The 27,116-nt window shown below is 41.7% G+C and overlaps 2 protein-coding genes across 2 annotated transcripts in view; both read right to left on the bottom strand.

Annotated features, from left to right (window-relative positions):
- Positions 1-21,862, bottom strand: part of USP43 (ubiquitin specific peptidase 43) — an 81,547-nt gene extending 59,685 nt beyond the window's left edge. Inside the window, exons 1-3 of the mRNA XM_025040082.1 lie at positions 21,365-21,862; positions 13,394-13,525; positions 6,519-6,622 (exon numbers count right to left, since the gene is read on the bottom strand). Coding sequence (XP_024895850.1) covers positions 6,519-6,622; positions 13,394-13,525; positions 21,365-21,862 — 734 coding nt within the window. The remainder of the gene's footprint in view (positions 1-6,518; positions 6,623-13,393; positions 13,526-21,364) is intronic.
- Positions 21,863-24,038: 2,176 nt separating this feature from the next.
- The window catches only part of CFAP52 (cilia and flagella associated protein 52), a 44,548-nt gene continuing 41,470 nt past the window's right edge, over positions 24,039-27,116 (bottom strand). Inside the window, exons 13-14 of the mRNA XM_006922385.2 lie at positions 25,075-25,186; positions 24,039-24,215 (exon numbers count right to left, since the gene is read on the bottom strand). Of these exons, the coding sequence (XP_006922447.1) occupies positions 24,040-24,215; positions 25,075-25,186 (288 nt within the window). The 3' untranslated portion in view covers position 24,039. The remainder of the gene's footprint in view (positions 24,216-25,074; positions 25,187-27,116) is intronic.

Here is a 27,116-nt window from a genome sequence, read left to right as displayed (position 1 = left end):
TGTTTAGACAGGGCTGAGAACCACTGATGCAGTCTGCCCTCCTTCTTGTACCAATAAAAAAACAAAGTTCGGAAAATAGCAGCTACCAGTAATAGCTAACAATGAAACAGCATTTAGTAAGAACTGGGCATTATTCTGAGCATTGTGCACATATTAACCCATGTGCTACCCATAGCAACCAGGATTATCCCCATTTTAAAGAGGAGAAAACTGAAACACAGAGAGGTTATGTAATTTGCCCAGGGACACATAGCTCTTGAGGGGCAGAGCTAGGCTCAGATTTCAGAGTCCATGCTCATTACCGTTCCTGCAGTCTTTAGAATAAGTGAGTGAGGCATTGTTTTAGAGTAGATATGCAGACAGTTTATTTATATTCTTAAAACTCTTAAATTTAACACTCCCTTATTTTAGCATGTATCTCTGAAAGTGAAGAGCAACTTTTATATTCCACATGGGTGCTCAAATTTTATTTCCTTAATCATATGATGTACTATTTCTTCCATAATATAAGAGATTTCTGGATGCTATACAATCCTTATCCTAGAATCTGCATTAACTTCCTTGGAAAATGTGGAACAGTACTCACTAGCAGAGTAAGTCAGCAAGCAACTGGAGCTGCTACCAGAACTAGGTTTTCTGACCCTCTGCTAGATTGGTTTTCTGTTGAGCAGTCAAAACAGAAACAAACAAACAAACAGGGAAAAGCAAGAAACCCTGAGGTTTTCTGGGTCCTGCCCAAGGCAACCCTAAATAATATGCTCATAGCAAGCTGGCTCTCCTGGATACAAGTTAACAGCACACCAACCATGATTCTAGAAAACAGACCCAAGTATTTAATGTTCAATCATTCTCACTGACTCTGATAAATTTCTCTTTGGGAATACCATGGTAATGTTTTAGTAAAAAAAGAAAATTAAAAAAAAAAAAAAGAGGTATATCAGACATCAAGGGGAACCTGACTCTATGGCATTGTGGAGTTTCCTCTTCCATCCCATTTTTCTTCTAATTCTCCCACCTTCACCCATCAAGTACCTAGACATAACAGGGGGCTGAAGATGTATTTTTGTCCTTGGTAAACTTCCAAATCCCCGTTTTGCATTTTAGCAATCAAATGAAAAGAAATATTTTTCTTTGACTTTTTTTTAACCTACTAAAACTAAGCTAGGCTGTGTTTTTCTTGTAGAGTTGCATCACACTAAACTGGGATAGACCTTTATCTTGAACTATGAACCTCTGTCAGGGAACCTCTGTCAGGGAAAAAACTTACAAGGGTCTAATTTTATATTTAAAGAATGAAGAAAACCCTGTTTTCATGATAAACTACAGAAAGGAAGTGAAATATGCCTGAAAGGATAAGAAATGAGACAGAGTAAGTGGGACCAGCAGATCAGGAAGAGAGGGGCAGCATCATTTCTACAAAAAACTGGAAGTTACTAGGTTCCAGCTATACTTCAAATGTGGCCGGAGGGGTCCTTTAATCCTCGCCATCCCCTCTAGAGCATTCAGTCTTGTCCTGTTGTCCCCCAAGCACTCACAGGGGGAAAGGGACAGAAAATCACCCCCACTGCCCTTCAATGTTCACTCACCCATCTCCTTAAGGTGTTTGCTCTCCTTGTCAAACTTCTCTTCTAAAGCCAACCTAGTCAGCTGCTACTGTACCTTGGCACTGCTGCTTGTTTCTTGCCAGCTACAAATGTCCAGAAATGAGCCCCACACTCTGACACTGCACACTTTGTCACTCTGACCTCTCGCTACTGCCATATACACATTTCATACCTCACACCTGGCCAGCTTCGCCTGCTCACTGGACAGTGGAACTGATATCTACGCCACCAACAGGAATTATGACAACACATAAGCAAGATGTCACCTCTCCAAAATCTATTCTGAGAAAGCCTCCTAAAGCATACTCTGCCTAGAAGGGAATGCTGCCTGTGATGGGAACCAGATTAGACTTTCTGTGAATAAGGCTATAAATAACATGAAGAAATAAACAAATACAAGCATGCACATGCACACACACATACACACACATACACTGCCTCCTCTAGCCAAAATTCCAATAGATCAACAATCCTTGGTTATTAAACTTGCAAGTGTTTTAGGTTGTGGTCATAATCATATAGAATAGCTAATTACTTTTCCTTTAGTCTGCAGCACCAGTACCCTAATACTACTATTCTTCCTTCTCTCCTCCAGCCAAATTCAAACACTCAGCCCCCTAAAAGGGGGTGAGGGGATGAAGGAGGGAGAAAGTCAGTGAACAGGGACCTCTGAATTAACCCATAATACCTCTTCTAGCTTTCAATTTTTTAAAGAAGGCTGATACCAGGGCAGCTTTCTATCTTAGGCAAGCCCTCCCAAATGGAAAGGAAGGCTGAGGAGGGTCCAGGAGGCACCACCACTCAAGGGCACCAGTGTAGAGCTGGCCGCCACTGACTGCTGCAAAAAATCACTTTTCAGACCTCAAAGCCCTAGCCTGATGGACATTTCTAGCTATTATTTTTCTTTACTATAGACGATCAGGCACAAAGCAGGTATTTTTAGCTGTCATCAGTACTTTTTCAGCATGAATACCTCGCTTCTTATTCATCATCCTATAGTAATCTGCCCGAAGGGCACTTGCAGTACTTAATATCTGATCGGCGCAAATGTCAATTCCTCAGGAATCTTCTCCTGACTCACCCTGCACCAGTCAGAGTGATACTATGATTTTAATACGAAATACATATTTAGTCTCCACACCTGTTCCTGGCACAGAGCTCCCGAAACCTTGACGTGTCCTAAGTGATAAGAGCAAGAATAAAGGTGAAAGGAGCATCTTTTGTTATTCATAACAAGCCCCTTACACCTGAGTGATGTTATTGAGGTGATTTTGGAAAGCCCCTACATAACCACAGAATGGGGCTGGTTGCCAGGGGAACCAAACATGTGATTAGATGGTTGGAACTTTCAGCTCCCCTCCCCCATACCTTCAGGGGAAGAGAAGGGAGCCAGAGGTTGGGTTCATCACTAATGGCCAATAATTTAATCGATCACACCTGTGTAATGACATTTCCATAAAAACCCTAGCAGGAGTTTGGAGAGTTTCTATGTTGATGGACATGTGGAGGTGCTGGGAGGGTAGTGCACCCCGAGAGGGTATGGGCGCTCTGCAACCTTTCCCACACACCTTGCTCTGTTTATCTCTTCCATCTTGCTGTACCTGAATTGTATCTTTTTATAGTAAACCAGTAAACTGTTTTCCTGAGTTCTGTGAGCTGCTCTAGCAAACCATCGAACCTGAGGAGGCAGTCATGGGAACCTCGGATTTATGGTCAGTAGGTTAGAAACACGGGTGACAACCTGGGACTTGTAACTGTTGTCTGGTGGGGAGGCAGTCTTGTGGGACTGAGCCCTTAATCTATGGGAGCTGACGCTATCTCCAGGTAGATAGTGACAGAATTGAATTAAATTGTAGGCACTCAGTTGGTGTCCACAGAGAACTGCAGAATTGCTTGGTGTGGGAAAAACACCCACCCATCTGGTGTCAGAAGTATTGTTAAGTGTGGTAATAGCAAAGAGGAGTAAGAAAACAAGAGTTTTTTCCTCTTTCACATCTGTAATGTATACTTCAAAGTACCCTTGATTTTTCTTCAAAGTATTCACCAGACGTAAGTATATAAAAACCCAGGAGTAACCCTAAATTCTCATCTTTCCCTCAGTCCTTCTACCCCACACCCTTAAACCAATTAAGAAGTCTTATTGACTCTATACCCAAAACATTTTCCCCACCCATCCACTTCTCTCCATCTCCACCCCTACTTCCTGGATCCCAGCCACCATCATTCACCCACTGGGATGACTGCATAACATCAGCTGCTGCTTCAGCTTCCAGTCTTGTCTCCCTTCATTGCCTATAACAACCAGCATTACCTCTTAAATTAGTAACTAGACCACACCCTGCTTTAAATTTTGCAGTGGCTTCCTGGGCCCTTTAGACCAAACCGCACCCTTGGACTGGATACCTGCACTACCAGGTCCCCATCCGCCTCTCCAGCCTCACCTCCCAGCCCTCACTTCTGGGCAGCATTCTGTTCCTTTAACTTGCCAAGATCATTCCCATCTCAGGCCTTTTGTCTCTGCTACTTCTTCTGCTTGGAATACGCTGTCCCCAAGTATTTGAATAGCTGACTCCTTGTCACTCAGTTCTCAGCTCAAATGTTTCCTCTGAAAAGAAGCCTTCCTTGACCACCTTATCTGAGGTTGGCTGCTTCCCCCACTTCCCAGGTTACGCCTTATCATTTCACTTATCACTATGGCAAGTTGTTTGTTGACATGTACATTATCTAACACGTCAGCAAGAGAATGTGAGCTCCATGAGAACAGGCTCTGGGTCTTGTTCACAGCTCAAAAACCAGCCCCTAGAAGAGAACCTGGCACATAGTAGGCATGAATAAACTATCTAGAGAATAAATGGATATATTTAATGAGTATTTCTCTCTCATGGGCAAAGAACTATTGTTCCTCATTGTAACTACTGGACCAAACATAATATCAGATGCTCAGATGTTTGAAAGAAGACAGTATGTGTGGACAAGAGGGGAAGAGGGTAGAGAGAATGGAGTGAGCAGAGAAATAAGTGAATTTAGTTTACAAGGGCACCAATGAGTGGTACCTGGTGACCTTTCCCCACTCTCTAACATGCCTTCGTCTTATACTCCCTTTTCCCTCCTTCCATAGGTTTCTGCTTTCTCCTTTATTCTTCTTTTTCTCTGTCTCATTATTATTTCAAGCAGCCTGTGCTTTGGGCACCTGAAGATAAGACAGATGCTCTACAAGTAGTTTTCCTGGCCCAAAAGGTCAGTAGCCATGAAATCTAGGTTTCCTCGATGCATACCTTGTAGTGCATCACAACATCTCTCAGAAATAAGTGGGCCACTCTTCATGTACAACAATGAGATTTGGGCTCATTAAGAAGAGATCTTAATCACCCCATATGCTAAGCAATCAAGGGTGGGAGTGGAGTGCCCATGGTCATTCTAGCTGTTCGTTCAGGGTCCACCCTCCAACTCCCGCAGGGCAGGGAGGAAGAGAACTTCTCGAATGCTATGGATTTTCCACTCCAGTGGAAAGCTGTTTTGGCATCTTTCCAAAGTGTTTCAGAGACTATTTGGTCTTCCTAAATAAACAATCAACTCGAAGACAGTGATCACTGATTTATTTTATTGGCCATTACTGAATATAATATAAATCCAACATCAGGACAGTTTCTGGGCAATTTTAAGTGATCTCCTCCTTCCCAAACGCAAATAATACAAATACCCAAAAAGTATGGAAGTAAATGGCTATAAATAAGTGAATTCTAAATCACTGAATAGCTGTTACTTTGTCTGAAGTAAATAAGAGAAAAAAACAATAGGAGGCCTATGAGTAACACAACAGAGCAAAAGAAAGGGAAGAGTATCCAGAAGACTCAGAGAAGAGCACACCTTTGAAAATGACTGAATGCAACATCCAGAAGAAAAAATATTTTAAAAAGTTTAACATTCATAATAGAGAACAAGAGGGCAAAGCTTCTGCACAACCGAAGTAGGAGCAGAACATCCTAAGCACAGAACAAGTTGGGATGGAAAAATAACCAAAGAGGAAGAATTACAAAGAAAGCACAAGGAACTGTGCTTCAAAGATCTATTAAGGTCAAACCCTGGTTCCACCATTTACAAGGAACTTATATGTCCTCATGAAAAGCCCAACCTCCCAGATGCCCCAGCCTCCCAGATTGTAACTCATCTCTTAGGGTTCCTGAAAGGATTAAATTTTAAAATATATAGGTGAGCATGTCATTTAGATGGAGTTCTCTGTAACAATGGCTTCCCCTAAATCCTGATCATTGTGCTTATTCCACCTCTAAGAGGTTTGCATTCTTGTTGAATATGTTTCTACCCATTCAATCCTTTTCCTCCTTCAGAGGTTTATCAAAAGGCATATCTCCTCTGAGAAGCCCAGGATGATTTCTCCCTTTCTGACCTCTCACTGCAATTAGTGCTTTCATTAAAGCATTGTAATACTTGAAATAGTCTACCTTATGTGAATCTCTGAACCATCAGATATAAAAGCCCAAAGAGAACTTTTCTGAAGTCAAAGCCTGTGTACTTGTATATTTTTTATATCCTCCAGAATGCTGGGAAATTTTAAACTCAATAACTTAAACTGGGCTCTCTGGCTATAAAGAACAAATAGGAAGGGTCTCACCAGCTTCCCAATGGCTACCTGCTGGGGAGATCCTGGCCTCCACATTCACAATCTGTAGAACCATCTTCGCATGACTCCCAAAAGCCAGCAAGAAGGGAAAGAAATACTAAATGTCAGCGACCACAGGAGTAAATGGTTAACTGGGGTTTATAAAGGGAGAGAGAAGGATATTCGTGGGTTTTGTTGTATTTCTAATCTCAGGGTAAACCTGGCCATAGGAGACTAGTTACCAGTGTATAAGTTTGCTGAATTCACGGGTAATTCTAAACACATCCCATTCTTACCTATATTGTGCTTGAAAGTGGCTTTGCACAAAGCTTTGACCTAAAGAGAGCTGAGCCGATGGTGACAGGAGGTTCTCAGAGGTTTTACTGGTTTCGGGCTGAAGCTGCAAAGAAATGAGGAAAGAAAGCAAATTAGATACACCTCCCTTCACTCCACTGCTTGCATACCATCGAGCCCCGGCCTCCTCCTGGGCCCTCATCCCCACTTTCTGGGCATGGACTCTGCAGAACCTGGACCTTCAATGTTGCCTTTACCATAATTCACTTTCCCATCTCTTGACTTCCCAAATTCCCTGGGAGAGAGAATGTATTGAAAGAACTGAAGCATGAACCTCGGTGAACACTCACACATACTCACCCAGGCTCACTGACTACCCTGTTCTTTATCTCCAACCTGCTGGGCCTCATGTGTCTAGATGCCACCTGTACATTTCACTTTGGTGCTCCGATGACTTCAAACACATCCACACGAAATCTTCCCATCCTCTACCTACTAAACCATTTCTGTCCACATTTTTCAGTAAGCCAGTCTTCTTCACATGACCATCTTTCTCAGACAAACTACCTTGCACCTTAGAATAACACATAAGCTCCTTTGCTCCACACATCGGTCCTGTTGTATCCCTCTTTGCATTCCCTTATGTATTAGTTTCCTGTTGTTGCTGTGGTTAGAATAACACATAAGCTCCTTTGCTCCACACATCAGTCCTGTTGTATCCCTCTTTGCATTCTCTTATGTATTAGTTTCCTATTGTTGCTGTGGCAAATTACCCCAAACTGGTGGCTTAAAACAACAGAAATTAACTCTCTCACAGTTCTTGACACCAGACATTCAAAATCAGTATCACTAGCCCAAAATCAAGGTGTTGGCAAGGCCACACTCCCTCCGAACATTCCTTGCCTCTTCCAATTTCCTATGGCTACAAGAACCTCATGGTTTGTGGCCACGACACTCTGGTCTTTAAGGCCAACATCTTCAAAGAGCCAGGAAAAAGGAACACATGTGAAGTGCTTGGGTTCAAGTGTACCAATGTCTGAATTTTAATTTAAAATACATCAAAAAAAAAAAAAAATAAGATGAGGGAAAAAGAAGATGGAGTGAAGAGTAGACAGAGGGATGGATGGATAAATATGTGATAAAGCAATTTTAGTAAATATAAATTACAGAATCTAAGTGGGTCGGTATGAGGAGTTCACTGTATAATTAATTTGACTTTTCTGTATGCTTGAAATTTTCCATAATAAAATAGTGAGACAAACAAGAGTGACAAATACTTGGAATGGTCGCTCTTATTTGTCCTACTATTTTATTAAGCCCAATTTGACCAGAATACAGGATATACAAAGCAAAGGAGAAAATAGGTCTGGAGAGAGTCTGGAGCTACATTGGGTGGGGCCTTCAGTACCCTAATGACTGTAGAGCACAGTACCAGGGTTAAAAAATGAGACTCTGGAGTCAGACAGTCTGAATTCAAATCCCTGTGCTGGTACTTGGCTGTTAGGGTTACTTGACCTCTGATCCAGCTAAACAACTTTCTTAATCTCTTGCTCCAAGGTTTCTCAACCCTAATAAAAGGATAATAAATGATATATAGTAGGAGCTTTGAAAAATGAAAAAGAAGAATAAACTCAGACACCCAGTGTATGCAGCTCATAACTGAGCACCTGATTGGGGAGCAGAGGGAGAAAAATGAAGGAGATAAACAGGACCAACTCCAAGCTTCCAATCTGGTGCCTGGAGAATGTCTGATCAGAAGAGTCAAAAGCAGTGTGTCAGGGAAGGACATCCACACCCAGGATTATCCACGTCCAGGCAGAGACATCTAACAGCAGGCAGATGAAGGGCTCAGATGAGGGAGAACTCAGAAGTAGAGCAGAAACGCATTTTTGGCTGTGCAGGGTTCACTTCTCCTCTTTGGTAGTAGCACCCTTTGGAACACTGAATTCAGCCCATGGAGAAGTGGGGAAGGCTCTTTAATCAGGGGTACTGCTGTCCCTTTCCAAAGGACAGGCATATGACGCAAGCTAAACTGATGAGATATTCCTGCCCTGCATGGGAATCATGAGCAGAGTGACCAAAAGGCTAAAAACAGTGCTTCTAGCAGTGAGTCCAGGCCAGAGCTGTTCCTGCCACTGAGACAGCCCCACAGCTGCCTGGTTCTCAACGGTCCCAAGCCTGGTTCTTCAGCCTTCCATTTGAATCTGTGTGCCGCTCCTTGGCCTTCTCATAAGTTCCCATCTTGTTTGAGTCAGCTGAAGACCTCACAATGATAGAGGCTGCGTCTGCACCAAGGTGATAATGTAGCACTGGGGTCCCCAACTCCAAGGCCGTGGACCAGTATGAGTCTGTGGCCTGTTAGGAACCAGGCCGCATAGGAGGAGGTGAGCAGCAGGCAGCGAGAGAAGCTTCATCTGTATTTGCAGCTGCTCCTCAGGGCTAGCATCACTGCCTCAGCTCTATCTCAGATCATCAGGCATTAGATTCTCATAGGAGCACTGGTCCCTGGTGCCAAAAAGGTTGAAGACTGCTGATATAGCATGTTGGGAGCGGCAGTGGACAGGATCACCCAGGGATGGGGTATAGAGGCTGGGGCGAGGGGCAGCAGAGGGTCATTCACAAAGCATCGACTATGAGGTCAGACCAGGCTAGCTCTGCTCTGTTAGCCAAGTGACCCTGATCATCTCTCTGACCCTCGTTCCACATCTAAAAGGAATAGAAGTATCACATCCACCTCATGGGGCCATCATTAAAATCAAAAGAGATGATGTATATATCCTGACACATAGTGAGTACTTAATAAATGTTAGCTTCCTGGTCCTTTTCCCAGCCTCATCCCTTTCTTAGTTCTTCAAGAGTGGTGTTTTCTGTAAGATAAACTGCCGAAAAGATTGCTTGTGTGATAGTGTCCATAGGATAGTAAAAATATGTCCTTTTTGCCAGATGAAAATATTTGAGAATCATTACAGTTACAGAGAAGAAAGTGATCCTTGTTTTCTATTCCAGTTTCAATAAATCTAGCTATATGGCTTTCATATGTTTTGAAACAGAAATAACCTCAAAAAGAAAAATTGTTCAGAGTTATACAGAGGACAGATCCTCTCCTTCCTGGAAAGGGAAAATGAAGTTTTGTGCCAAATAATCCCCACAGCCCTGCTCCTTCCCTTCAAGCATTGGCAGCCAGGCCTCCACAGGTGGCCCAATTTTCTGAGAGCAAATTTCAAGAGAAGCTTTGACCCCAGACAGAGGAAAAAGATATTTTCTGCTTTCAATCAGGTCAAATTAAGAGCCAGGCAAGTTCCTCTCTCTGGCAAACAGCCACCTCAGTTCTGGCCCAGTCATAACGTACTCCTAACATGCTTGGCCCATTAAAGAAACCAAAAATAGCCAGTATGACCAAGAACAATGAGCAAGGGGAAAAGGGACCTGAAATCAGGCTGAGTGGTTGGCAGGCCCAGGCAGGTAGGGCACAGTCAGCCACACAGGAGTCTGGATTTTATTCTAAGTGCCATAGGAAGCCACTGGAGGAATTTAAGCAGGAGAGTGACAGGATCTTTTTTCCTTTTTAAAAGATCACTCTGGCTACAATGTGGAGAATATATAGTAATGCGGCATATTGGAAACTGGAAGACCAATTATGGCAGCTTTTACATGGGTCTTGAAGTTGTTAAGAAGAATTATTGGCAGGCCCTCTTGGCTTAAATAAACTCAATGTTATCTTAAAGAAAGGTTTGGGAGTCATGCACCATGGTTGGGAATAAAGGCTCTCACCAGAAAGGATGGGGGGGTGCTTTGGTTCCCCAGGGGATATTTTCCAATGTCTGGAGACATTTTTGGTTATCAGTCACAACTGGGGGTCTACTGGCATCTACTGGGTATAAGGATGCTACAAACGCTGCAATGTGAAGGACAGCCCCCATGACAAAGAATTGCTGGGCCCCAAATGTCAAAAGTGCTAAGGTTAAGAAACCCTGTTCTAGAGTTGCATTTCCTAGATTGGCTCCTGGCTCTCCCCTGTACTTGCTGTGTGACTTGGGGCAAGTTACTTAACCTCTGAAGTTATCTTCCCCACCCTTAAGCCCAATGCCTTTTCCCCCACCAAGGGACTAAGAGGAAGATTAAAGGCAATTTAGAAGGCTGTTGATCCCTTCTACATTCCAGGTAGAAAGAGCTGCCTGGCACAGCCAGAGAGCTAAAGGAGGGGTAAGCAGGACATGAGGCCTTTCATATGCAGCCAGCGAAAGAGGCAGGACAGGCTTCCTCTCACCACCTGGTGGGGAACTGAGAAGGCACAAGGCACTCATGACAAGGAAAGAGATCCAATATGGTAGCTTTGAAATAGACTCAGGTTCAATTCTTTTTCCTCCAAGAAGTTGAGTGGCCTTGGACAACTTACTTAACCTAAATTCCCGATAACTATAAAACATGAGCTGTCCTTACAAATATTAAAGCATGGTAACTACATAATTTATTCAACCATTCAAGAGCCTACTGGGTGTCTTCTGTGTGTCGGTAGCAAAACAAATCATGAAAAGCATCAAGTTAGAAGCATGGCACATAACAAATATTCAATAAACAGTATCTTTAAAAAATTACATAATTCTGATTTCAAAATGTGCTCACTCTAAGATTATGGAATATACAGTGTAGTAGACATGTTTACCTGCTCAGCATTCCTTTCCTTAGGAAAGCAGCCCTGACAGAACCTAAAAAACGGCCTCCTTGGTCATGTGACTTGGGTGGCGTTAACCCCTATCCCTCCAACACACACATAACACATGCCCATGAGACCCAGGTGTGCCCACACAGACTATTCCATTCTGCTGGCCACCTGCCCAGCAATGGACATGTGAACCACACTGGACAATTATACTCTTCTCTGGGCTTTTTCTGGAATTCCAAGTGTTAAAGACCATGTGAGCATTGCAGGTGTCCCTCTTGTCCCCGTGTGAGCAGAGACGGTCTGAGAATGAAGCCAGAGACAAGAGAGAGAGCGCCAAAGACCTGGTGACATCATCTGAGTCCCTGGATCCAGCCTTACCTGAAGCTAGTCAATCCTTGGATGTGCAAGCTATAAAAGCCAATAAATGCCCTTTGCTCAAGTTGAATCAAGTTAAATTTATGTCACTTGCAACTAAAAGGGTCTGAATAAGATAAACAGAAAATCACTGTAGATAAAAATCACCAATAATCCCACAACCTCTGACTTGTGGTCCTCCCAGTTTCTTATGTGGTGATGTTTTTGGTTTGGTTCATTTGTGTGTTTTGTGGGTGACTGGGGTGTTTTGGGATTTTTTAAAATAAGAAAACAGGCTTTCAAGCAAGACCCCCTTGAACTTGAATCCTGATTCTGTCCCTTGTTTAGCTGCGTTGCTTTTGGAAGTCTACCCAACCTCTCTGATTCTTGGTTTACACACATATAAAATGTGGATAATAACCTTAGCACTGCTCTGTAAATCACAACAGTTACCCACATTGTATACATCATTCCAAGGTGTGATCTGAGGAGTACAGAATACTGTACAACTGTTACTTCCCCTATCCCATGCAGAAGGCAACTTGCTGTCTTGGGCAAGAGGACCATTTTTGCACCTCCATCCAACTCTTAGCTTTTGATTACATCATATTGTTGTTTAAAATGGGTCTATTCTTATTTGAGACATATATGGTTCTGTTTACCTTTTCTTAAACTTGCAATTTGTCATTTTAAAAGAGAAAGAAGCATAGATAACAGCTGGCTGTGTGGACAAGTTAAAAATAATGACTCAGCTTTCTGAGTCATTCATTCTTTTTCTTTTTAATAAAACATTATATATATTTAAGGTATACAACATGATGATCTGGTACACATACAGATAGTGCAATGATTACTACCATCAAACTAACATATCCATCTCCTCACATAGTTACCTTTTTTGTGTATGATAAGAACACCTGAAATCTACTCTCTTAGCAAATTTTCAGTATTATTAACTACATTCATCATGCCATATTCTTTATTACTCTAGAATGACGGGCTCCAAGCAAATAATGAAAGGATGGGAATTGATTCATGAGAGAGATGGGAATAAAGTGTCCAGATTTAAAACAAGCAATAACACTGGTAAAGCAGTTCTCATAGCTGCATTGGATCAGTACTGAGATACATCAAAAGTAATATGTGATTGATTACCAAAGATTGGGAAACATTTTTTAAATTAAAGATGTTGTTATAATAACTTGGCTCACTCTTCGTATAATATCCACTTACTTTTATTTTCTTAAGTGAGAGATAAAAGGATAGCATTAGAGCAGAACCCACCATGTATATTTAGCAAAGCCCCATAGAGAACATAACTAATTATCAATTAACTGGAGCTATTACAAATGTTTATAGTGCTTTCCTACTCTCAAAGGTTTGAAGTTTCATCAAAATCTGGAAATGCTAGGTACACATCTACAAAGATGTACCATTCCTCCAGTGTCATGAGAAAAAAGAATGGGAATTGATGCTCTGTAGAATACAAAACAGAAAACGCAATGGTAGAGTTAAATGGTACCACCTGAAAATAATAAGTGGTGGTAGTCATGGCCTCATATGATCACACTAATGCACAGAATATTGACAAAAATGAGATTTTTCAAAATGTAAGCCAAAAAGAAGCCCTATTCATGATATCACTGGGATTAGAGAGGACGAAAATACTGCAGTGGAAGAAAATGCATTGTCTACAACAAACAGAGCTAAGAGAAAGGAGCAGGGAACGGCACTGTGTACACACGAGCCAGAATCCACAGGAATCTTAGAATCTGAATTTCGAGATTCAGTTTTGAGGAGCTGAGTAAATATTTAGAGGAAAAAAGAAAATTATACAATGTGTTTCTAAGAGTGACTGACCTTCTCGGACCCTGGCGCTCGGGTCGAGCCCTCCAAGTCCTCGTGCACACGATCCAGCAGCCAGAGCAGGAACTCCAGGGCGTCATGCTGGGAATTGCCTCGGAACTGAGAGCCATACTTGGAAACTGCATTCTGAAAGAAAAAAAAGAAAACCAGAGGGTCCGTCTGGCCCTTCCAACAACCAAATCAGGGCATAATGGCTCTAGGTCTACTAGTAGTCGCTCTTCAGCCCTGCCCTGGGACAACATGGTAACAATACAGGATGAGAAATGGTCTTTCCTCTGAAAACCTCCCCTTTTGGAGCAGTGTCCAGATGCTATAAAGTTTCTCTGTATAGGAGAAGGTGCCTTTTTTTCAAGAAAGACTACTAAAATATAGCCTGTCCTTTGAAAACCACAGGGTGGTCTGTGTTGAATATTTTGATTCTGTTGACCATCTGTCCTCCCTGAAGCTCTCATCCCTTGTTAGATGGGGCACAGGCTCCTTGGTCCTCCTCTGTCAGTCTATTTTCATGCTGTCTCCCTCTATTCACTGCCCCAGGGTAACAGCTTCTTGCCTTACCCTCTCCCTCGGTGATTTCATTCACTATCATAACTTTAGCTCTCTCTCTCTCTGAATGACGCCCTGGCTCAGTGCAGTGGACTTCCTTAAATACTGTGCACAAAGCTACCTTCATCACCTCTTCTAATATATGTGAAATCTAAGTCCAAACTTCTCTTTGTGCGGTGAGATTACAAAACAGTTGATCATTTTCAACCTTCGTTCCTTTAATAAATATCAGTTGGGTGCTTATCACGTGCCAGGTATTATTCTCTGGATGGGGACACAACAGTGAACAAGGCATACATGATCCCTGCCCTCGGGACACTTATACTCCCTGTGCCTTTTGCACTGTCCTATTAAATTGTCTAACAACTTTACCATTTTCTGTGTAAATGCATATTCCAGCTTTTTTAAAAGTTTATTTCAAAGGGTAATATATGCACATACTTTAAAAAAAGAATTCAAAATATAAAAAAGGGCAGTAATGAAAAGTCTTCTTTCTACTTGACCCCATTCCTGTGTACCCCTTCACAAGGGGAGGCCACGCTTAGCACTTTCTAATCACCTTTCCAGGGATTTTTTTTTTTTTAATGCATGTGCAAGCATGAGCGTCTGAGTGTAAGCGAATCCCCTTGTCTGTGTGTGTGCGCACAGTAGATATGGTTGGTTGTCCCACCCGAGACTGCAGAGCCAGGCATTAGGCCTCCTTGCACCCAGGTCTGTTTTTCACTCACGCCCACCAAAGGGAGCAGTCTGAGCAAGACTGTGGATGCAGACAATTGTTACCACTGCCAATCAAATCCAATGGCCTGGGATTTATTCTTTTTCTTTCTTTTAATATTCCCTTGGAATTTAAAGAAAACTATAGGAGGAGATGAAGCAAAATTCAAGATGAAGCAAAAGTCTGGCTCTCTGGAAGGTCTAGTTCCTCCAGGCTTCTCTGCACTTTGTAAGGCTGCCAGATTTAGCAAATAAAATGAATAACGTTTGTAGTATAAGTTTGTCCCATACAGTATCAGTATTTAGGATACTAAAAGGTTGTTTATCCGAAATTCAAATTTCACTGGGCATCATACATTTTACCTGGCCACCTTACCCCCCAGCCATCCTCAGACCTGTATCCTTAGTACCAACATTCTTTCTTAGGGAGCAGCTAGTCCCTCCAAATTCAAATCTCTATGATCAGCTCTTCCTCTTAATGTCGATGTCCCCTTCCAGATTCTCTCTCACACTCACATAAGTGCATGGTCAAGCATTCTGGATTCTGGCTTCCAAATGGTTTCTGCCCCGCCCCTGCAGTAGAGTCCCATCCCCACTGTTAAGTCCCAACTATTGCTTCTCAGATGATAATATCTATTTACAAAGGAGCCTATTCCCCAAGATCTCTTCCTGCTGGCCCGCTACCTGCAGGGCAGAAAAGACCCATTTTCCTACAGCCCCACAAGATAATGCCATGCCCCTACTCCAAACCCTTCCTGACTCTCTTACCACCTAATAGTCCAAACTTCTCTGGACTGGTCCCATCCGTGTCTCTCACCACTCTCTCATGGGTTTCAAAGCTCCAGCCACTCAGGTGTATTTTCCCACTTCAAAAATCCATACCTTTATATTTTTACTTCTTTCCGTGTGAAATCCATTTCCTTACTGCTAATCAAGCAAATCCTTTAAAACTGACTCTCTCTTCATGTTAGCCTGGCTATAAAGCCATACATACAACCTTTCCAGAAGGAATTTAACAACTTCAAGAAGACAGACAAGATAGGGTCTTAAAAATGTTCCCCTATATAAACACAGCACAGTTGGCCCTTGAACAACACGAGTTTGAACTGCATGGGTCCACTTATGCATGCTTTTTTTTCCTCAATAAAAACTGTAAATGTATTTTCTTGTGATTGTCTTAACATTTTTTCATTAGCTTACTTTATTGTAAGAATATAGTATATAATGCATGTAACATGCAAAAATATGTTAATCGACAATTTGTTATCATCAGTAAGGCTTCCAGTCAACAGTAGTTAAGTTTTGTGGGAGTCAAAAGTTATACTTGGATTTTTGACTGCACAGGATAAGTGTCAGCACTCCTAATCCCAGTGTTGTTCAAAGGTCAACTGTAATTCCACCTTAGAGAATTTAGACTAAGGAATGAGAGATACAAAGTTATCTCCAAGTATCAAAGTTATTTGGGGAAAGCGTGTGGCACATTCATATAAGATGGCCTTAAAAATTATGCTGAGGAAACACTAATGAGAGAGAAAATAAATTATCTTTTCATTTTAAAAAAAAAAGTGAAAAACTATCTGAGATTGTTTTATATATATTTGTAGAAAGATAAAAGACCAGAAAATATAAGGCAAAATATTAACAAATGGTCATCATAGAAGGATGGGACCATAGGTGGTTTTTTAATTCTCATTTGTACTTTGCAAATTTTTTTACAGTGAACACTGTTCTTTATTGGTCTCTTTCCAATTACAACAGTATCTATCTGGTATTTTCCAGAATTTTTTAAATAATGCGACCTACTGATTCCTACAAAGGACATTCCCATAGAAAGTCCATTGAAATGTGACTAGAATTGCATTAAAGCTAAATGCTAACTTGGGAGGGAAGAATGGAAATATCTGGTATTTCTACCCTACACCATGGCGTAGCTCTATCTGTGTGCATGTCTGTCCTCTCAAACATGAATAATTTTTAACGTATTTATTATTTAAATTATTCCTAGTTGTTTCATATTTCTGATTGTTTTTATGAATGAAATCTAATATTTATAATGGTATAAATGGTTACTTATTTTAACTCTCTATCTTGCATCTGACCTCATTAGTGACCATGGTAATTCTAAAATAAAGCTTTCTAGAGCCATTTGGTAATTTTCTTTCTGTTCAATATTTTTTACTCCATTTCCATTTCATGTCTTACGTACTGTTTTGTCAAGAACTTCCAAAACATAAGAATGATGATGGCATCCTTGTTTTTAAAAAAGTAGTGCACCTCTAGTATATCACTTGAGGCATAATCTATGTCTAAAATCAGAGATCTCAAATCGATCCCCAGGCACATAAGCTAAGATAAATTCCAGATGGCTGAAATCCTTAATATAACCATAGGAAAACTAGAAACTCATAAAATACAATATTTATCAAAGGGATGATATAAATATAAAACTTCCAGTATCGGGATAGGGAGAAGGAGAGAGTTTGGAGAAAATATTTGCAGAAAATACGACAAGGGTTGAGAAACTTATAGAAACAAGTAAAATGACATTAAAACCAAGGCAGAATAAATAAATGACATAAACAGACAATTACAAGTGCAGTCTTACAACTAGTAAGAAATGTGGAAAAATCCTATATCTCATTCCTAGTCAAAGAAATAACTGAAATCATACAAGCAGAGAGTAAAATAGTGGTTAACAAGGGGTGAGGGGTGGGGACGTAGGAGGGGTATTGTTTAAGGGTACAACCTTGCAACTCAATAAATAAGACCCAGAGACCTAACACACAGTACAGTGATTATAGATAACAAAACTGTATTATAGACATTAAACTTGAGACTAGGTTTTAATTGCCTCTAACACTAGAAGAAATGATAATTATGTGACATGAGAGAGGTGTTAGCTAACGCTACTGGCAATCACATTGCAATATAAATATATCAAAGCAATATGATGAACAGTAAGCCCCCTTATTCTCAGTTTTGCTTTGCATACTTTCAGTTACATGAGGTCAACCGAAGTCCAAAAATATTAAATGGAAAATTCCCAAAATAAACAATTCGTAAGTTTTAAATTGCACTCCATTCTGAGTAGCATAATGAAATCTTGCACTGTCCCACTCCATGCCACCCAGGAGGTGAACCATCCCTTTGTCCAGTGAATCCATGCAGTATATGATCCCCACCCATTAGTCATTTAGTAGCTGTCTCCATTATCAAATCTACTGTCTCGTATCTCAGTTCTTGTGTTCCTCACACTTATAGTAGCCTAAGGCTGTGTCACAATACCTGTGTCACTTACCTCACTTCACCTCATTGCATAAGCATTTTATCACCTCCTGTCATTAGGACAAGAAGAGTGAGTACAGTACAATAAGATATTTTTAGAGAGGCCACTTTCACATAACTTTTATTATAATATATTGTTAAAATGTTCTATTTTATTATTATTGTTGCTAAGCTCTTACTGTGCCTAATTTGCAAACTAAACTTTACCATAGGTATGTGTATAAAGGAAAAAATATAATATATATAGGGTTTAGTACCACCTGCAGTTTCAGGCATCCTCTGGGGGTTTGGAACATATTCCTCACAGATAACAAGGGGGCTGCTGTACATCTTAAACTTACACCATGTTCTATGTCAAATATAACTCAATTTTTGTAAATGGGTGCATTTCATTATACATAATTTATACCTCAACACAGTTGATTTAAAAACCAAAAGAACATAAAAATAACAAAATGGTCATCTTTGCTTTAACCATGTAATTTCACTTTAAGGAATTAAGCTTATGGAACCAAACAGAGCTGAGGAAAATGATTTAAATATAAAAATTTTCAAAGCAGTGTGATAACAAAAATAGTACAGTGCATAAATGTCTCCATAGGGATTGGTTCATTTAATAAAATATTACACGATCATTAAAAATTAAATTCTGTAGAATATTTTAATGACCAGGAGAAAGTCTTATAATAGTTTTTAAAAAGGCAGGGTCTAAAATGAGAATTTCCAATTGTTTGTGTATTCTTTGAAACACATCAATGTTTATGATGATTATCTCTAGAGATGGTTATCTCTAGTGGCATTCCAGATCTTTTTTCACATTTTCACTTTCACATTTTCAATTTTTATAGTATACACATATTTAATTACATCATTAGGAAAACCAAGTACTGTAGATAATACCATGAACAGAATATTTTAAATGTATTTATTCATTTGCTGTTGAAACAAAGAGTGGTCCTGGTGTCTCCAGGAGGCTGGGTGACTCAGGGCTCAGGAAGGGGGTGCACTGCAAACCCACTCTGTGTGCATGTCTGGAGTCAGATAACTCACTCTAGCATGCTGGTCCTTCTCAATTTCCTCCCTTCCTCTGTCTAAAGCTAAAAATCACTCCTGAAGACCAAACACCTTTCCAAAAACTTCTGTGGCTTGTCCCCTACGAATTCTCCAGCTTCTTCTCCCTAGCTCCCACTGAGTCACATAGGCTTTCATTAATTCATTTAACCATTCATTTATTCTGCCTAGCTCCTCAGCCCCAACCCCATCAGTGATTGGCACTGGAATACACTTTCCCACACTCCTACCTACATCCTCTCCTGGGAAGCCTTCCTGCCTCTCCTCACTCCACCTCTCCCAATCAAATCACATTCTCCTGCCAGAATTACAACAACTCTTTGTATTTTTATTTTCTGGCATTTGTCGCCAGCTCTAAATATGTGCCTGTGTGATTATTTCATTACCATCCAGCTCTCTCGCTGGACCATAAGTTCCTGGAGAGCAGCTCCAAAATTAGGTTTCACACTCATCACTCATGTATTCCATGTGCCCGTTATAGTGTCTGAACATTCAAGAAATACTTGTTGGATAAATGAATATTTCTTCATCTGTAAAATAAGAGGAGCTCACCTAGATTTAAATCAGCAAGGTTTAAAACCCGGGATTCTGAATTCTCCACTCTCTCCAAGTCTGGCTACCCAGAAAGTTCCGGGAAACCCCTGATTATGTCACCCTCATTAACATATTAACAACTTGATTATCCTTCCATTCCCCAAGGCTCATGGGGAGCTTCCAGGCCTTAGGGGTTTTGGAGCAGGAGACAGATAGGAAGTCCTGGTGAGTCACTGAGGATAATTAGTAATTTGGAAGAATTTTTTCAAGCTACTCCTGCCTCTCCCATCCCTGCAGTAACTGGATGAAAATGTATCTAGCATGAGAAAAGTACATAAAGATTACTTTTTTCCCTCCTCCTAGGTATCTGCAGATGAAGAGGTGTAATAATAGAATAATGAAAAGTTCCTTGGAGCTAGGCACTGTTTTAAATGTGTACATATAACTCATTTATTCTTCATAAGGCTATACTATATAAGGTAGGTACCATTACAGTTCCGCTTTACAGATGAGGAAAGCTGAGGAATGGCTAGATTTGGAAACTTGCTCAAGTTCACAAAGCTCCAGAGACCTTGCTCTGACCCGCTATACAATACTGCCTCTCACATTTAAAAAACAAATGTTACCAAAAAGAGATAATGATGTCCATTTAACTCACTGATTCCTGCAGCACAGTATTTCACTAGTGGAAGCAGTAGAGAGGAAGGTGGGGCTTGGCATCCACTTGGGTCATTTGGGCAAGGACTGCTTTCTCAGGCTGAAACTCAAGAGCGATGATGCTTGTGGAATGAACACTGACAGGTTCCCTCCTCCCCCAAGAACAACAATCACTAGTCTATGGGGAGCTTCAGCTCTCTGCCCAGAGCTGTGGTTTTTTAAGTAGGAAGCAAGCCATGTGCATCAATTATCAGGAACTCTTAAATCCAACTGGGACTCCAAACAAACGCCCAGCTTTAACACTGGGTGAAATGATACACATAACTTCCAAAGCCTCATGACCCTGCAGCATCCCAAGTAGACCATGATCCTGGGGACAATGGATGCAATCCCGTGCTAACGCATCCTAGGGGATTTAATTTGCACTAAACAAAGGATGTCATCTCCGATAAAGCACGCCCACTGTCTCTACTGGGGATTCAGCATAGTACCTGGCACACAGGTTCTGAGCTTCCATTGGGCTTAGAATAAAATCCAAACTCCTTACCATTGCCTCCAAGCCCGTACATGATCTGGTCAACCTACCTAAACCCCACTCTGGCTGGGCTCCAGCCACTCTATTTTCCTTCGGTGCCTACAATTCTCACCTCCTTCAGGCCTGTGCCTATACTCTCTCTACCTGGATTATTCCTAGATCTTGGCCTGGCTGAGTCCTCATCATTCAGATCTCAACTAAAGAATCACCTCCTTCCTCCTTGGCCTTGGCCTTCAAAGTCCGACGCCCCACCCAGGAGCCCTGTAACTATCCCTGGCGTTAAAACACTGCCTGGCCCACAGACCTACAATACTTTCACAAATGTTTGCTGAAAGCAAAAATGCTAAACACATTCCTCAAATCTGTCAGCTCCCTCTACCCAACCCCTCAAAATATCTGTGAGGAATTACTTCATAAAGAAAACGTATGCGAATGATAGCACAACAAATCAACTCAAAAATAAGGGCGGTCAACTGAAGGAGAACTGGTGAATGCCATCTAAAGAAGGCTCCAGGAAAACCCTTTCCTTATAGAGCACCCACTTCCCAAGAAGCGAAACCAGAAGGGCCAGAGCAAGGCTGCCGCCAAGGGGCGAAAGCGGTAGGCGGCAAGGCGCCGCTGCCTACCTTGAACTCCGCGGAAAGTTGGGGCGTGTATTCGCGTGTCCACAGCGCGCGCACTAGCGCCGCCAGCTGCTCGGTGACCTCGGCACGGCCGGGCGCCGCCCGGTAGCGCCCCAGCGCCAGGAACTCAGCCAGCAGGTCGGTGTTGCTGAGACACTGCACCACGGCGTTCATGAAACAGGTGTTGCCGTGGTTTTTCAAGCCCTGCGTGCCCGGGGGCCGCGCCCCGTCGCTGGCGGAGAGCTGGGACTGGGGTCCCGGCTGGCGCTCCTCCCCGGGGCTCCCTGGAGCGTCTGGAGCTGGGGCCGGCGCGCAGGCAAAGCCCCCTTCACCGTCGCCATCGCAGTGTCCCGGCTGGGGCCGAGGCGGCGAGTCCTCGGGGCGGGAGCGGCTGCCCAGTGCCAGCAGGAAGCGGCTGAGCAGGCGGCGCAGGGAGCGGCGGCGACGGGGCCGGGGCGCGGGCCGCCCCTCTCCTGCCGCGGCCTCTGAGCCCGGCTCCATAGCTCCCGTCGGCGCACCTCCAAGAGTGGAGCCCCAAGGCCGGGAGCGGACTGGCCGCTAACAGGCCCTTACAGCCCTGGACAGGCAACCCGGCTCAGGCTACCTGCGGGCCAGGTGTGTCGGGCCGGGCGGAGGCGGAGCCAAGGGCGGGGCCACCCCGCCCCGCGCGGGAATCCGGCCGCAGGTTCCGCCCCAGGGCAGCGCTGGGCCACCCACCCCCGCACCCGCGGCACGGACTGGGAATAAAACCCTGGGAGTCGTAGAGTTCACGTTCCCCTCCCTATCTTACCTCTTGTAAACCAACAGGCCTGAATTTAACCTCTGCTCCTTTTCCCTGCAGGCTTTCAAGCCGGGGAAATAATAGAGGAATGATAAATTTGAAAGCGCCTAGTAAATTGCAAAGTCCTGGCTATTTCTCAGTTTCTTGTAATTACGACCAGGTGAATATGAAGAAGGGGAAAGGAAGACGCTCCAAAGGGCAGCCTCTTGAGTGGTGAGAGACGCGCACTGCGAGCTGTGAAGAGGTGGGGGGCGCTTTTGTGTACAGGTGATTCTTCCGCAGAATCACTCCTTCCAGCCTTTTTGCCCCTCAGGGGAAACAGAGACTTTGCCGCGACCCGCCATCCTAGGACCGGAACTCGAAGCCGCGTGTTACTTTGCGTGAAATAACCAAAATGGTTATGGTTTGTTTTTTAAAACTGCCGACTAGGTTAGAGTCATTTTCCAAAAGTCTTAAAAGGCTTAATCATCTTCGCTTTAACTGGTGGAGAAACGGAATCAGAGAGGTTAACGCAATATACAGAGGCCGCAAGGCCAGTAAGCAAAGAAACTGGAACTCGACCTGGGTCTGTGGACTGCCAACCCCACAGTTTGGCTCGTTCTAACCTCTGTAGTGTATAGTATTTACTTACCAGGAAGTTTTCTGGATCTAAGACGCACCCCCTACGCGGTCACCCGCTCTCTCCTAAACGCAAAATCCTTGATGAATTGTTGCCCAATCAGAATTGGCTTGGCCTTGCTTGGCCCTTGATTACCTGGGTAACTCTACCGGCCTCTGCCCACTTTATCCTGTAGCTGTTAGGTTTATAATTAATCAGGTGAAATCTTGCAAAATGAATTTCTCATCAATTTCTAGCTCGGAAAAAGATCAGCAGTATGCATTATTACATCAGTGCTCTGAAATGTTATTTGCTAAGTGATCATCGTTTATTAAATATCCACCTTGATATATCAAATAAGGCAGCAGCAAGTCACCAGATGCCAAAAAAAAAAAAAAAAAAAAAAAGCGTTAGTTAAGAATAAAGGATATGCTTAGAACAAAAGACCATACTTTTCCTTGGGGACTGTTTCTGGAAAGTGTCATTATTTAACTTCTCTGGAAATGAATATCTGGTTGGACAATTACGACACAAGACCCATTCCCTGGTTCTTCTGATAGTAAGCACAGGAAAAATATTTTATGGCCAACTCCAAAAAAGCATTTATGAAATTTCATCCTTGATAATTACCCCAAGATCCTCAACAACACATATTTTCTTTGGCAAAAGCACTATGATTCATGTTTAACTCTACTCTGTCAGGAATTCTGCAGATGCCTTAATACATTATTTCACTTAATTCTCACAATAACTCTTTGATCATAGTTTAAAAGCAAATAACCTTTATTCTTGCTTTACAAAAAAGAAAACAGTGGCTGGGAGAGTTTAAAAAAAAACAAAAAAAACCCATCCATTATCTGGATTCAAACCAAAGTTTTGCCCCCTACAGCTTGACCAATGAGATGCTGATTAAGAAGAGATGCTGATTAAGAAGGTAAGCTCGCCTTCCTTATTTTTAGAGGATATCAGCAAAGCTGTCTGTGGACACACCATGAGGAAGGGCTATGGGTTTTGCAGAGTCGTAGAAAAGAAATTATGACAGGAAACCAACAAATGTGAATCTATTCATAATAAACTTTTAATTTACAGCTTGGACAAACTACTCTTGAACATATTTCAATTTTAATATGTAATTTAAGAACATAGAATGCATTCTATAAAGGAAAGGAAAATCTTTTTCTCCTTATTTGATGAAAATATTTTGAACAAAAACACAGATGTGAGAAATCAAAACCAATCTCAAAGTTATCTAAACTCAGCCTTCAATAGAACTGTGTGAATCAGGAGGTCTCCGTCGCTTCATGAGGCAAATGGGTATTTCCACCTCAAAATGGCTCCGTCGGCACTTACGCTAATGATGTACTGATTTCCTGGACTTATCCGAATGCGCGTGATGTTGCCACTGTGTCCAACCCCAACGTGAGTCACTTCACCCTCATTATAATCCCAAACTTTGACCAGATGATCATTTCCACCTGAAAAAAAAAAACATTTATATAGCATCACTGTAATAGAATTAAATAGCTCTAATTTCAAATAACTGGATCATTTTCAACATATTTCCCATGTGCCAACTTAAAGAAAGAAAAGTATGTCTTTATAATAACTCTTTTTCTTGATTATAAAAGTCTATGTTGTAGTAAATTTGGGGGGGGGGATAAAAGAGGTGATATCACCCTTGATCCTATGACCCAAAAATAACCACTAGTAACATCTTGGTTTAGTTCCTTCCAGTCTTTTTTTCTATAAGTGTACAGGTATAAACATATATCTGTGTATGTGACTGGGATCGCATCATATCTGGTTTTATGTCTTGTTTTCAATAAATGTTTTTGTGAAACTTTAGTTCATTGGGGACATTTATTTGCTAATATCCTAAGAGTCAAATAGCCTGACAAGAAATGTTATTGATATTGTTTCTATAGGCATGTTGTGTGGTACGTGACTCCTGGAAATGCTGACTTAATAAAAGCCTGGCATTTTAGACTTCGGCAAGAAATAACAAAGCAAGGCACACTGAACCGCCTGAGCCCTTTAAGGCCCATTTGTATCATCAGTGCCTTTCATAGAAAAAAAAAGCCAGCAATGTAAGGCTTAGCTTTAATTTGTGCCACAAAGGCTCCTGGGCAAACATTTCCTCTCATTGAAATACAGCTTCTGGATTTTACTCTTCCAGCCACACTGACTGCAGTGCTCAGGACTGAATCAAACCGTGTTGCCCTTTAGACCCTTTTTTTTGTCACTTTCAGTTGCCTCCTGCCTGGGAATTCCATGTTCCTATCTAAATAAGTCGGGCTTGGCTTTTTTTTTTTTTTTTCTTATTCCAGAACTCACCTGTGACAAAGTACACTCCTTCCACTGTGATATCCATACCATTAATTGACCCAGACAAGGAACCTTCCAGCTCTCTGATTACTGACCCATCAAATACTTCCCAATAAGCAATCTGTAATTCAGGAGAGAAGCATTAGGCAGAATTCAGCTCAGTGGAATCATCCACACACATGCTAACAAAAGATGGTTCTACTTTATATAGAAGGTAGCAAAAATGCATCATGGGTTGATATGTCTGCTGAAATTATAAATAGGCTAAAGCAGAGGGTGGATAAACCATTTTAATATTTTTAGTATTGGCTTTTGAATTTGCATTCTATTTAAAGAGATGTTGATATGCTGGTAAACCCGGATTGTGGCAGAAAGTGCTTTTGATCAGTCTAAGCAGATTGAGTCTGAAGCAAGCTGTAAAAGAAAAAGGAAAAGGTCATTGCATCCACTTTCCCGCATCTACCCTTGGATCAAGAAAGTGAAGCTTCATGCCTGATGGAAGGGGAAAACATTTCCCTTCTTCAGGTTGGGGAAAGAGCAATCCAGAAAGTTCTGAAGACTGGGCCTTACTGGCCCAGTTTATTAAAAGTCACTGGCTGTTTATTCCCAACTTTCTCTTCTGCCCCAGAGGAAAAAAAGCATTCCACAAGATGGAGTTTAAAGAAAAACTGATAATATCCCTCCCTTCTTGGGGGTAGACAGGAACTCAAGGGGAGAGATTTTTATACTTCTTGAACTTTGAAATTTATAAATGTACAGCCAATTCAAAAATAAAATTTCTTTCTAAAGAGTACCAGGAATCAGGAGTATGAACTTGGGCATGCATTTCACCCTTTTCTCTTTGTTTGATATTGATGGAAACTTGCTGTGTTCCAGTCATTATGCTAAGAATCTGTATTCCTCTGAATCTAGCTAGAAATTATGTGTGTGTGTGTGTGTATATATATGTATATATATATATCCACATATATATACACATATATATATACATACATAGAGAGAGAGATATATATATCTGTATAATTTCTGTCGATGCTTGATTTCTTTAACATAAAGTTCTGTTTTCATAGCGAAAACATAAAGGACTATAAAAGCCCACCAAAATCCTTATTTCTCAGGAGGTACACCCATATAAGTAATTTGTGCTTTCTTGGACAAAGAAGTCAAAGTGACCCTCTCCTTGTCAGTCTTATCAGTCCTCAGGCTTTCCTGGATATCCTCTGCCTGGGATGGTCTTCCCTGACATTTCAGCATGGCTTGGTCCTTTTGTCACTCAGGTCTCAGCACAAACATCACCTCCTTAAGGAGGTCTTCACTTACCAACCTAGCTAAAGCAGCTTTCTTCCCGTCAGCCAGTATCATATAACCTGTTCTATCTTCTTTTTAGCTCTTTCGCCATTTCCTATCATCTTGTTCACTTATTACTCATTGTTCATTCATCTATTTGTTTGCATGTGTACTGTCCAATTCCATCCCCTCCCACCCAAAATAAATGCATAAAATAACTAAACTCCATGAAAGCAGGGACTTTGTCGTGTCCCCAGCACTTAGAATAGTTTTACAGACTTATGATTTATGGTTTAAACGTTTTGGTAAAAATTCTAATAAGAAGGAAATAGACTTTCAAATTTCATAAATTGAAACCTAAAACATGGCAGATATCACACTAATTTAGAAACTTTATGAACCATATGTCAAAGCATGCATAGTAATGTGTTTAACTCCCTAATATCTATTCTACCCCAATTCCAAGAGGAAGCCCACTTAGACCATGAGTCAAACCTAGAGTTGAGGAGTGGGCAGGATGAGACACAAAGAAACTAATAAGGCCAACCTATAGAAACAAAAACTGAGGCAGATCTCCATACCCTCTCATAATATTCTATGTCAGGCAAATCCTGATTGGGCCAGGCAACATTTCTTGGGTTTTTATGGCAAAGTGTCTTTGGGCAGTAGTTCCCAATCACCTGGGAAGCTCAAACAGGAAAAAGCCCCTCTCCTAGATTCTAATTTGGGAATGGTTGGGGGTAGGGAGTGGGAGGCAGTTTTAG

This window comes from Pteropus alecto, unplaced genomic scaffold (assembly GCF_000325575.1).
Source record: "Pteropus alecto unplaced genomic scaffold, ASM32557v1 scaffold398, whole genome shotgun sequence".
Classification (NCBI taxonomy): domain Eukaryota; kingdom Metazoa; phylum Chordata; class Mammalia; order Chiroptera; family Pteropodidae; genus Pteropus; species Pteropus alecto.
The sequence above is the reverse complement of the archived record's forward strand: the minus strand, read 5'-3'. Positions and strand labels throughout refer to the sequence as shown.